The sequence below is a fragment of the Anthonomus grandis genome, chromosome 6, assembly GCF_022605725.1.
Source record: "Anthonomus grandis grandis chromosome 6, icAntGran1.3, whole genome shotgun sequence".
Classification (NCBI taxonomy): Eukaryota; Metazoa; Arthropoda; class Insecta; order Coleoptera; family Curculionidae; genus Anthonomus; species Anthonomus grandis.
In genome coordinates this window covers 35,799,904-35,813,955 of record NC_065551.1, presented here as the reverse complement: position 1 = coordinate 35,813,955, position 14,052 = coordinate 35,799,904, and the positions used below count along the sequence as shown (strand labels likewise).

The following is a 14,052-nucleotide window of genomic DNA, read 5'->3' as shown; positions in this document are numbered from 1 at the left end:
TGGATTTTTTTGAAAAAATATCACATTTTTCAAAGAAAAATTATTTTTTAGCTCCCTGTCTATTTTTTCGAAAAACGTTGAAATAGGTGTCTAATCATTTTATTTGAAGAATATTTGTACGAATTTTCAACTCTCTAACTTTCTTCGTTTTTGAGTTATAGACATGCTGATAGGATTTTTTTGAAAAAATATCACATTTTTCAAAGAAAAATTATTTTTTAGCTCCCTGTCTATTTTTTCGAAAAACGTTGAAATAGGTGTCTAATCATTTTATTCGAAGAATATTTGTACGAATTTTCAACTCTCTAACTTTCTTCGTTTTTGAGTTATAGACATGCTGATAGGATTTTTTTGAAAAAAATATCACATTTTTCCAAAGAAAAATTATTTTTTAGCTCCCTGTCTATTTTTTCGAAAAACGTTGAAATAAGTGTCTAATTATTTTATTTGAAGAACATTTGTATATTTTTAAAATTTATTGAATTTAATAAACCTTTCGTTATCTATTTTTTTAAAATTTTTCTTTTTTGTAAGCCTTTCAAAAAAATCTATATTTTTTTATATAAATTAAAGTAGAAAATAGAAAATATGTAGACGCTGAACTTAATTAACTCAATAACCTTTTCTTTTAGATTTTATCGTTTAGATTTAGATTAAATTCTTATATCCATCTTAAACTCAAGAAACATATTCTTGGACTTTATTACAAGGTAACCATAATTAAAACACATGTCCAATATAAAAAAACTTAATTTATTATAAGCTACAAACAACGAAATATTCCACATAAAAATTCCAATAAATAGAACTCCTATAACTCATACTTTCCGTTTATGACAGGCGCATTACCAAAGAAAGTCCTATTTTCAACATACGGAATTATTCCAACCAAAAATCCCGATAAAATCACAAAAAACCCGGCCAAATAAAACGATTGCTGATAGGATTGTGTAAGGTCATAACACAAACCTAAAAATTCTTTAAATAAAATATTATAAGTTAAAAAAAAAAACACAATTTACCGGCTATAGGTGGCCCAGCCAAATTGCCAATCCCTTGACACAACAAGAACAACCCGTAAGCCATCGTGAAATTCTCGAGCGGTACTAAATCCGCCAATATCGGGGGCGTTAGTACAACCACACTGGCAAACGTCACCCCGAATATTCCACAAAACAACAACAGCAAAGCGTAATTGTTTGTGAAGAACATCATTGCCACACAACTCGTTCCACATATAATCGTGCATATGGCGAATAGTTTCACGATTATCACCACCTGCACTTTATCACCGAGAAGTCCAAAAGAGATCTGAAAAATTATTATTATTGCGTAATATATCCAGGTTATTCTTATTACCATTCCGATAATATTGGTGAACCCTATAAGGGATAAAACGAGGCAGGCTTGCTCCTCGGAGTATCCAGAGGAGGTCATGTGAATCGGTAAGTAAAAGTAAGGCACCACGAACCAAATGCACATAATCACTGTAGCCAAGCACAACAGGAAAAAGTGCAGTTCATTGAAGAGTGAGAGGTTGGTGATGTCCCTCAGGACTTCCACGTATTCATCGTACCACTCCTAAAATGGAACCCTTACTATTAAAAGTAAGAAGCAGTATCGCTTTGGATAAAAGTGCTTATAACTTTGGTTCTAGTTGGGTTAGAGAACTGTTGTTTACTTTTTTATAATCTAGAAATATGGGGCTACAACTTGTTTTTTACAAATTTATATTGATTTTTTTGTTTAGGACTAGGATGCTTTTAAAGTCAAAAATTGTTTTTTTTTCGATTTTGGTCAAGGGAATTCGATACAGGTCGCCACAGCTGTTTGAATGTAATGAAATTTAACAGGTCAATTAGAGCTTACGAGCACCTTGTCTGTATAGATTTTGGATATTCTCAGGATATAGGAAGTTTTTTTTTTAATGTTTAAAGTTTCAGACTTGCGTAATATTGTAGCCTCCTCTCACGGTTAAGCGGTATCTTTGCGGAAATAATGACCTAGAGAAGATATGTGCATCTTATTGAGAACGGCAAATTTTATTAAAGGTTTTTTTAAAAAAATGATTTTTTTTGTTTTTTCTGTGTAAAATTTTCAAGGTTCAAAATTTAAACAAATTTAAATTAATTAAACCTGCATACTGTCTAAATAAAACGGAGTATTAAGTTTAACGCTGTCATTTATACAGGGTGAAATACCTTTTGAAAATACCTTTTTTTCTACTTTTTATAACTTTTTAGTGGCTCCATCTAGGGCTAACAAGTGAAACCGTTTTTGACTTTTGAATTTTTGAAAATTTTTTGACTTTGGAAATTAATTGTGCGCACCCTGTATATCATAGATGAACCGTAGCTACTTGAGCAAATGCGCCATTCATTTTAGTACAACATACTAAAATCTCAATTTTTCACCATTATCATAAGTACCCCAAAAGTAATTTTTTTCCGATTTAGTACCAATCGCGAAAAACCATAGACCTACACACTGGATATTTTCAAAGCAACCGTGTCCATGGCAACAAAAACGGGGGATTTTCGCTTTTAAAAAAGACCCCTTTTATAATCGAAATTTAACTATTAAAACCGATCGAAATCGGGCCAGAATTGATGTCAATCTTTTGCTAAAGCTTTCTAGTATTTTTCCATGTACAAATCATACAGTAAAAACCGTTTTTTATACCCTAAAACATCGTCTGAAAATGGACGATTTTGACGTCTAAGATTAATTTTAATGGCGTCTTTTACGGCGGTTTTGACAATATGACGTCAAAGTGGCTTGGACTCGTTTCCTAATTTCATTGATAAAATGCTTAAAATACTTCAAAACTTTCAGGAATTGGTATGGAAATATTCAAAAAACTCTGGAAAATCCGAATAAATGCATATATTTTTCCAAATCGTGCTTTTTTAGCCGTGATAATTCCGCAAAGTTTTGACGTTTTAACATTTGCCGTGTATTATTATAATATTCATACGACACAGTGGACCAAACAAGGCATTTTGCTAGACAAAAATTAAAATACAGTGGGTCCTAATGATAAAAAAAAAATCTAATCGAGATTTAATGTATTTATTGTGCGACTATTTTTTTTTTAATTTTTTGTTTTTTACCCGATTTAAATGAAATTTGGTATTTGGGGCTGACTTTTGTTAAATTTTTTGCAAATATTTAAAACAATAAGTTTTAAGTCCAAAAATTGTTGAAGAAACCATATTTTTAGCAGCAGATTCTTCCGTGCATAAAGGTTCTTTTGGTAGTGGCGGATGAGTTTAGCTTGACTAGCATTTTCAAATCCAAAAATCTCATCCATTCTTCTCTAAGAGACCAACATACAAAATTGACGAAAAACAAATAAAAACACAAAGTCACGGTCTCACAACATGTAATTTAACGGGCTACACGTGTTTTGCTCTAGTTAAATTACATGTTGTGAGACCGTGACTTTGTGTTTTTATTTGTTTTTCGTCAATTTTGTATGTTGGTCTCTTAGAGAAGAATGGATGAGATTTTTGGATTTGAAAATGCTAGTCAAGCTAAACTCATCCGCCACTACCAAAAGAACCTTTTTGCACGAAGAATCTGCTGCTAAAAATATGGTTTCTTCAACAATGTTTACTTTTCGGTTTGACCCCGAAATTCATCAATCTGAGGTGTAAAACAAGAACGAATTCATCAAAAACTGCCGTGAATGTCGCCAGAACAACTTGGCTGAAGGAAGAAGTGAAGTGCCATTACAGAACTTTAAACAAGGTGAACTCTTTACTAAAATACCTCTATTTCACGTTAAACTCATTTCTAAATCACTTAGAATTTAGTACTTTAGACTGTTTATTGAGAGATAAATTAGAGATTAGTTCTAGAAACACTTTTAATAAATTAAACGATAAGTTGAACCGTCTTAAAGCCACCGTTAGGTCTATGCTATAATCTTTCCTCTTGGTTGAATAATGTTCTCAGGGAGGTGACCAACTTTAAGAGTGTTCATTCGACTAAGAATTCTGTTGATCTAACCAACAGTTTGAAAAATCTTATTATCCCTCATGGTTCTTAACTTATTTCCTTAGATGTAAAAAATCTTTTTCCCAGCATCCCTCCCAAAGATTGTTTAAAGTTAGTGAGAACTCTCCTATTAAAAAAATCTCTTAGTCGTATAGTCATTGAGGGTCTTTTGGACTTACTCGATATAGTGATTAACCAAAATTTTTTCCAGTTTGACAATAAAATTTTCAGGCAAATCTCAGGTTTGGCTATGGGTTCTTGTCTTTCCCCTCTGCTAAGCGAGATTTTCATGAATCATCTAGAAGGAGAAATAGTTGAGGGTAGGTTTAGAGATTGCCTTACGATATATAAGAGGTATGTGGATGACATTTTTATAATCTGGAATGGCAGGGATGAAGACCTACCAAATTTTCTTAGTTTCGTAAATTCCTTACACCCTAACATTTCATTCACAATCGAAGAAGAAAAAGATGGTTGTTTGCCTTTTCTTGACCTTCTAGTTAAGAAATGCAAAAATAAACTTATTTTTGAAATATATCGTAAGCCCACTACTACCGATAATGTAATTCAGTACTCTTCAAATTGTCCCTACTCATATAAATTTGCCTCATTTAATTCATTTTTCTATAGATTGTTTAATATCCCCTTGTCAAAAGAAGCTTTCGCTAAAGAATTGAATATTATAAAACATATTGCTCTCAACAACGGATTTCCCCTTCATTTAATAGACAAAATTTATTACAAATTTTTAAATAAATATAGATTGACCTACAATATTGTTCATAATAAGGACTCAGTAAGTTCCTTTAGATCCTTGACCTTTTTTGGTTCTAACTCCGTAAATTTAGTAAGATTCTTTAAATCCCTAAATGTAAAAATCGCGTATAAGACAGTCAATAATTTAAAGAACCAATTAGTCAGTAGAGTGGACAGGGCAGGCATCCTTTCTAAATCAGGAGTTTACTCTTTAAAATGTGACGATTGCAACGCAGTATACATTGGCCAATCTGGAAGAAAAATCTCTACACGCATTAAAGAACACGTAGCGCTTTTTGAAAAATTTAAAAATACCAATTTCAGTGATACCAAATCAGCGTTTGCGAATCATTTGCTGGCCTCTACTCACAATTTTTCTCCGGGGGTGGGAGCTGAAATGCTTCATGAATGCTCTAAAGGTAAGAAGCTTGACCTTCTGGAGAAAATGGAAATCACAAAAGCTAAAAAGAGTCCTGTTCTCGTGTGTGTGAATGACGTGTTTACTTTCGAACCTAATTTAATTTTTAACAATTTAATTTAGCTAAGTATCGTTTAACATTTTCCTTGTAGTCACTTTCTTCAATTTACATTGGCTAACGTGTTAAGTTGTTTTAGCATTAGGTCCGTGTAGCCGATAGGTTTTACACTTGTACTTATAACCTTGTTGTACTGGGTTCGATTCTCGTTAAGTCTATGTTGTTGCGGCCAACTTTTTATTTTTCATTTTCTGCTTTGTACAATTTATAACCTTAAAATTATTGTTTATTTATGTACTGTGAAGTGTGTAGATGGCTTCTAAAGGTTTTTATTGTTTTATGTAAGTTTTTAGTTTTGTTTATGTAATATTTTTATTTTAGGCCTGATGATGCTTTAACTAGAGCGAAACACGTGTAGCCCGTTAAATTACATGTTGTGAGACCGTGACTTTGTGTTTTTATTTGTTTTTCGTCAATAAGTTTTAAGGTCACGTGACTATTAAAACTTTTTTCCTATGAGTCCTATTTTAAAAAATGTGGTATTTGGAGTTTTCTTGGAAAATAATCAGGTTTTTCTACTAGTCCCAACTAATCAAAGTATAATCAATGTTTATTATGGAAGGAAATTTATTGTAGAAAACTAATTTTTTTCACATCAAAGCGAAAACCGTTCAGTCCTCGGTCGGATCGAAAACCGTTCAATCCTCCGTCCGTTCAAGGACCCTCTCGCAATAATTTAACATGTGAAAATTGAACTAACCCGATTGATATCACACAATATAATTGATTTTTACCTCTTCCTGGTCTTCCCCAATCAAAAGTTCGTCATTCTGGAAGAAATTGGGACAACTGGAGGTGCGTAGTTTGTATTTGTGTAAATTTAACATGGCTCCCCTATAACCCATGGAGTTCTTCCTAAATCGGATGTTTTGCAAGTAATTATGGTGAGGTCCGGAGCTGCGCCGTGATCTTGTCGAATCGCTTCGGTTTAATGGGGTTTTTCTGGTTTCCTGTTGATTTTCGTCTTCATCGCCTATAAATCGATGTCCGACAATAAAATAACTATAAAAACTTATAAGGATCTTACCGTCAACGTCCGCCTTTAATCTCATACAAACTTTTACAGGTGCCCTGATGTTCCCTACATCGAGGTCATGTAAACTCTTGTCTGAGAAATAAATGGTTTCTGAGGCACTTTTGCACGACAAAATGTTCGGGTAGTTTTCCAGAATTATCTTGTAAAGTCGCTTATTGTCGCTTAGTTTCTTCAGCACTTCCAGGGGGACTTTTTCGTGTTCGTGCAGAAAAGTGGGGAATTCCATGAGTGAACTGCTGAATTTCTTGTCTTTCGGTGGCATTACGGATGTTTCCATGTCCTCTATCTCGAATTTTTTTTTGGATACGATTTGTCGTGGATCTTGGTCTTTTTCTCTGGTTTTCCTAGAATTATATTTGAGTTTTTAATTGTAACATTGATCAATTGAATTGAACATGCTGCATGATTTATTTCTTAGTTTTGATTAGGTGTATAGTTTTGTACCATCACACGAATTAGACTTATGTAGGTTATGCTTATTCAAGTTAAACGACAACGTCCATGTGGTTTGTATTTGGTCGTTTTGGTCAAGAACACTCATCATTTATGCAGTTTATCTGAGACCGGGTTCAAGTAATTTATGATAGGATTCCAGGCACTCAAAACTTCTTTACCTTCAAATGAGTTAAGAGTACTTAGAAAATTATTCCAGGCTCTCAAATGCCTGGAATAGAATTCTGGAATTACTTTTATATATATTTAAAATTAGAAAAAGTCTAAAACTCAGTCTAATTACCTTCTAATGACTTAAGCGTATTTAGAAGATTTTTCCGGGCACTACAAGTAACTGAAATGCCTGTGATAGACTTATAGGTAGTAAAAGAATTATTCCAGGCTCTCCAATGCCTGGAATAAAATCCTGGAATTACTTTAGAATTAAAAAAAGTCCAAAATTTGGTCAAATTAATTTCAAATGAATTAAGAGTATTTAGAGGATTATTCCAAGCACTCAAATGCCTGTGATAAACTTATGAGTAAAAAAAAAATATTCCAGGCTCTCTAGTGCCTGGAATAAAATTTTGGAATTACTTTAGAATATTCAGAATTAAGTAAAGTGTAAAATTCAGTCAAATTACCTCTAAATGAGTTAAGAGTATTTAGAAGATTATTTCAGGCACTATAAGTAATTAAAATGCCTGTGATAAACTTATGAGTAGTAATAGAATTATTCCAAGCTCTCCAATGTATGGAATAGAATTCTGGAGTTGTTTTAGAATATTTAGAATTAATGAAAGTCTAAAACTCACTTAGATTACCTTCAGATGGCTTAAGAGTATTTAGAAAATTATTGCAGGCACTACAAGTATCTCAAATGCCTGTGATAGACTAATAAAAAATAAAAGGAATTATTCCAGGATCACCGGTATCTGGAATAAGATTCTGGAATTACTGTGGGTATTTAGAGGATTATTCCAAGCACTCAAATGCCTGTGATAAACTTATAAGTAAAAAAAAAATTATTCCAGGCTCTCTAGTGCCTGGAGTAAAATTTTGGAATTACTTTAGAATATTTAGAATTAAGAAAAGTCTAAAATTCAGTCAAATTATTTCTAAATGAGTTAACTTAGAAGATTATTTCAGGCACTACAAGTAAATCAAACGCCTGTGATAAACTTATGAGTGATAAAAGAATTATTCCAGGCTCTCCAATGCCTATAATAGAATTCTGAAGTTATTTTAGAATATTTAGAATTAATAAAAGTCTAAAACTCAGTTAGATTACCTTCAGATGGCTTAAGAGTACTTAGAAAATTATTGCAGGCACTACAAGTACCTCAAATGCCTGTGATAGATTAATAAGAAATAAAAAGAATTATTCCAGGATCACCGGTATCTGGAATAAGATTCTGGAAATACTTTAAAATATTTAGAACTAAGAAAATGCCTTGAATAAAATCCTGGAATTATTTTAGAATTTCAAAATTTAATCATATTAATTTCAAATGAATTAAGAGTACTTAGAACATTATTCCAAGCACTCAAATGCCTGAGATAAACTTATGAGTAATAAAAGAATTATTCCAGGCTCTCCAATGCCTATAATAGAATTCTGAAGTTATTTTAGAAAATTTAGAATTAATAAAAGTCTAAAACTCAGTTAGATTACCTTCAGATGGCTTAAGAGTACTTAGAAAATTATTGCAGGCACTACAAGTAACTCAAATCCCTGTGATAGACTTATAAAAAATAAAAGAATTATTCTAGGATCACTGGTGCCTGGAATATGATTCTGGAATTACTTTAAAATATTTAGAATTAAGAAAATGCCTGGAATAAAATCCTGGAATTATTTTAGAATTTCAAAATTTAATCATATTAATTTCAAATGAATTAAGAGTACTTAGAACATTATTCCAAGCACTCAAATGCCTGTGATAAACTTATGAGTGATAAAATAATTATTCCAGGCTCTCCAATGCCTATAATAGAATTCTGGAGTTATTTTAAAATATTTAGAATTAATAAAAGTCTAAAACTCAGTCAGATTACCTTCAGATGGCCTAAGAGTAATTAGAAAATTATTGCAGGCACTACAAGTCACTCAAATGCCTGTGATAGACTTATAAAAAATAAAATAATTATTCAAGGACCTCTAGTGCCTTGAATAAAATTCTGAAATTACTTTAGAATTTAAAAAAGTCCAAAATTTAGTCAAATTTATTTTAAATGCATTAAGAGTATTTAGAATATTATTCCAAGCACTCAAATGCCTGTGATAAACTTATAAGTAAAAAAAAATTATTCCAGGCTCTCTAGTGCCTGGAATAAAATTTTAGAATTACTTTAGAATATTTAGAATTAAGTAAAGTGTAAAATTCAGTCAAATTACCTCTAAATGAGTTAAGAGTATTTAGAAAATTATTGCAGGCACTACAAGTAACTCAAATCCCTGTGATAGACTTATAAAAAATAAAAGAATTATTCTAGGATCACTGGTGCCTGGAATATGATTCTGGAATTACTTTAAAATATTTAGAATTAAGAAAATGCCTGGAATAAAATCCTGGAATTATTTTAGAATTTCAAAATTTAATCATATTAATTTCAAATGAATTAAGAGTACTTAGAACATTATTCCAAGCACTCAAATGCCTGTGATAAACTTATGAGTGATAAAATAATTATTCCAGGCTCTCCAATGCCTATAGTAGAATTCTGGAGTTATTTTAAAATATTTAGAATTAATAAAAGTCTAAAATTCAGTCAGATTACCTTCAGATGGCCTAAGAGTACTTAGAAAATTATTGCAGGCACTACAAGTCACTCAAATGCCTGTGATAGACTAATAAAAAATTAAAAGAATTATTCCAGGATCACTGGTGCCTGGAATAAGATTCTGGAATTAGTTTAAAATATTTAAAATTTAGAAAATGCCTGGAATAAAATCCTGGAATTATTTTAGAATTACAAAATTTAATCATAATAATTTCAAATGAATTAAGAGCATTTAGAAGATTATTCCAAGCACTCAAATGCCTGTGATAAACTTATGAGTAATAAAATAATTATTCCAGGCTCTCCAATGCCTATAATAGAATTCTGGAGTTATTTTAGAATATTTAGAATTAATAAAAGTCTAAAATTCAGTCAGATTACCTTCAGATAGCTTAAGAGTACTTAGAAAATTATTGCAGGCACTACAAGTAACTCAAATCCCTATGATAGACTAATAAAAAATTAAAAGAATTATTCCAGGATCACTGATGCCTGGAATAAGATTCTGGAATTATTTTAAAATATTTAAAATTTAGAAAATGCCTGGAATAAAATCCTGGAATTATTTTAGAATTACAAAATTTAATCATAATAATTTCAAATGAATTAAGAGCATTTAGAAGATTATTCCAAGCACTCAAATGCCTGTGATAAACTTATGAGTAATAAAATAATTATTCCAGGCTCTCCAATGCCTATAATAGAATTCTGGAGTTATTTTAGAATATTTAGAATTAATAAAAGTCTAAAATTCAGTCAGATTACCTTCAGATAGCTTAAGAGTACTTAGAAAATTATTGCAGGCACTACAAGTAACTCAAATCCCTGTGATAGACTAATAAAAAATTAAAAGAATTATTCCAGGATCACTGGTGCCTGGAATATGATTCTGGAATTACTTTAAAATATTTAGAATTGAGAAAATGCCAGGAATAAAATCCTGGAATTATTTTAGAATTTCAAAATTTAATTATATTAATTTCAAATGAATTAAGAGTATTTAGAAGATTATTCCAAGCACTCAAATGCCTGTGATAAACTTATGAGTGATAAAATAATTATTCCAGGCTCTCCAATGCCTATAGTAGAATTCTGGAGTTATTTTAGAATATTTAGAATTAATAAAAGTCTAAAACTCAGTCAGATTACCTTCAGATGGCCTAAAAGTACTTAGAAAATTATTGCAGGCACTACAAGTAACTCAAATGCCTGTGATAGACTAATAAAAAATAAAAAGAATTATTCCAGGATCACCGGTGTCTGGAATAAGATTCTGGAATTACTTTAAAATATTTAGAATTGAGAAAATGCCTGGAATAAAATCCTGGAATTATTTTAGAATTTTAAAATTTAATCATATTAATTTCAAATGAATTAAGAGTACTTAGAAGATTATTCCAAGCACTCAAATGCCTGTGATAAACTTATGAGTAATAAAATAATTATTCCAGGCTTTCCAATGCCTATAATAGAATTCTGGAGTTATTTTAGAATATTAATAAAAGTCTAAAACTCAGTTAGATTACCTTCAGATGGCTTCAGAGTACTTAGAAAATTATTGCAGGCACTACAAGTAACTCAAATCCCTGTGATAGACTTATAAAAAATAAAAGAATTATTCAAGGTTCTCTAGTGCCTGGAATAAGATTCTGAAATTACTTTAGAATGTTTGGAACTAAGAAAAGTCTAAAACTTAGTCAAATTACCTCTAAATGAGTTAGGAGTACTTAGAGTTAGGAGTACTAGAGAAGATTATTTCAGGCACTCCAAGTAAATGAAAGGCCTGTAAGAGACTTATGAGTAATAAAAGAATTATTCTAGGCTCTCCAGTGGCTGAAATAAAATTTTGCAGTTACTTTAGAATATTAAGAATTAATAAAAGTCTAAAATTCAGTCAGATTACTTCTAAATGATATACAAATGCCTGGAATAAAATTTCAAAATTGATGATGAACAGCTTCTCTATAAAATCTGAAATACTGAATTTAGCAAATATGGTCAATTTGATCATTTTCTCAAAATTTGCTCTATATCATGCTTTTTGTATTCAACTTATTTGTAAAGAAGAACAACCTAAATAATCCTACGCATATATTGCGCACTATTCCGAACAACTTTGCCTACATTGTAGTTTATCTGGTTTTATGTGAATACGAAGAGAATTTATCAAAAGATCTCGAGTTCCAACGTATACGGTTTTCATCATATTGAAAAGCAAAAATCTTCACAATATGAGCGAAGGATGATTAATTATTAAGACACCTGGGTAACTCCTCAGAAAGTGTGAATTCACAATAGTAAATAACGTCAAAAAAAATAGTGAAATCAATTTCACCATGTTAAAAGTGAGTTAACACTCTATATACCTTTGTTCCTCTTTGATCCACTGAGGATCCTTCATCAACATCCCACTGATACACATATTCAAACACAGTCCGGCCATAATCAACATATTCCCCCTCCACCCGTACTCGTTACTCAAATAAGTCACTAAAGGTGAGTACAAAACGGTACCAAAGCCAGTACCACTAGCGGCAATACTTAACGCCAACGTCCGCCTTTTTTCGAACCAAAATGCGATGGACACCACGGCGGTCACATAACACAAACAAAACCCGATTCCCCCGATAAACCCGAAAGTCAGATACATCACCCAAATGTTCTTAACGAACGCACTGAGGAAGAACCCGACGGTGCAAACTAAGCTACCCACAATCGTCATGTATTTACATCCATATCTGTCCACCATAGCGCTCCCAAATGGTCCGGCCAATAATGGTACGGACAAGAATAAACTGCCAATAAACGAAGTGGCCGAGTTGGAAGCTTCGAACTCCTGCAGGAATTGAATGTTGAGTATCCCGAAGGTGCTGCCCACCCCGTCGGACACCAGGTTGATAAAGAGGCTGCCGAACACCACTAGCCAGCCCCAACCTCCATCCGGGATCCGGGGTTTAGCCTCTTCGACGTAAAGGTTGATCCGTGAGGATAGCAGGGTCTCTTTGGTGGGGATTTGCAGATGATAGGCACTTCGTAGCGAAGAAGTGCTGCCCGGGCCGTTTTCAGACTGATCGGTTATCACGATAAGAGGCACGGTACCGTTTTCTTTATGCGAAGACATTTTTCGAGGTTAATTCCGTGCTTTGAGTGGCGTGGAAAAAAAAAAGAGTAATTTCGCGATTTGTCATTGTCGCGTCGGTGATATAAAGTTATTTAATGCCCGGATTATGTCGCGTTTCCGATAAGAGATAATCGGTATTGGATATTATTACGGTTTATTATTGGAAATTATATAGGGTTTTTTTATTTGGTTGTCTTATTTGGTGAAAAAAAAAGATTATTTTTTTTCACCGTAAATGCTACTGCTTGGATGATAAAACGTAAGTTGGTGATTGATTGCTTAATAAACTGAGTTTTCTTAAAATCATATTATAACCTAATTAAAAGTTGCTGGAATAGGTGTATAATGGAATTAATTAAGCAATGTGTAGCTTTCATAGATTTTAAGAAAATTAACTTTTTTTGATTTAATGTTTTTTTGGCATTTTCTCCCACTGTATAGAGAATAAAATCAAAATCTGTTTGTTTTCTGGATACATCTTATTATTCCAAACAGTTTTTATTTAAACTATAATTTCATTGGACCTATAGATAGTTTGCAAAAAAATTAATTGTGATTTTTTACGGGGGTATATCCAGAGAATTATGGCAATTACACTTTTTAATTTTTCCTGGATTATCTATAGAAAGTAGAGACTTTTGTTATAAGACTCTTATTATTATATTTTTCTCCTTAATATATTGCAAAAAGAATTTTTTGATTTGGCCAATTTTTACAATATTCAAGTTTTGCATTCAGTTTTGGTCTAAAAACTCAAAAATAACCAATAGCTCCTTAATCATTGGTTTTTTGAAAAAAAATAAATAATTTTACTTTTACGAGGGTAGTCCCAGAAGTACCCGACCCAAGAAAGAAAACACAAAAATTTTGGAAAAAATTGTATTTATTTTTCAACATAATCTCCTTTCAGCTCTATATACTTTTCCCAGCGATGTTTTATACCCTTTTATAATAAGAACTGTCTTGTGCCTCGAAATAGCCATTAAATGCAGACATCACTTCTTCATCGTTGGAAAATCTTTGACCACTGAGCCAGTTTTTTAAGTTTGGAAACAGAAAATAATCTGAGGGGGCTAAATCTGGCGAATAGGGTGCATAAGGTACTAATTCAAACTTTAATTCGTTAATTGCAATAACGGATTTGTGAGCTGGTCCATTGTCTTGATGAAACAACACTTTCTTCTTAACCAAATGCGGCTATTTTTGCTTGATTTCTTCGCTCAGACGTTGCAATAAGTGCGAATAATACTCGCCGTTGATAGTTTTACCTTTTTCAAGATAGTCAATGAAAATTATCCCTCGCGCATCCCAAAAAACCGACGCCATGACCTTGCCTGCAGATGAAACGGTTTTCGCCTTCTTTGGAGCCGGTTCTTCCTTTTGAG

At 32.1% G+C, this 14,052-nt stretch overlaps 1 protein-coding gene across 1 annotated transcript; it reads right to left on the bottom strand.

Moving 5' to 3' along the window:
* Positions 1–734: 734 nt before the first annotated feature.
* Positions 735–12,734, bottom strand: LOC126737410 (monocarboxylate transporter 14-like). Its single transcript, XM_050442299.1, has 6 exons — positions 11,913–12,734; positions 6,322–6,674; positions 6,029–6,267; positions 1,360–1,581; positions 1,023–1,311; positions 735–969 (listed from the first exon to the last, which is right to left on the bottom strand). The coding sequence occupies exons 1-6, from the start codon at positions 12,665–12,667 to the stop codon at positions 812–814; spliced, it is 2,016 nt and encodes a 671-aa protein (XP_050298256.1). The 5' UTR covers positions 12,668–12,734; the 3' UTR covers positions 735–811.
* Positions 12,735–14,052: the final 1,318 nt, after the last annotated feature.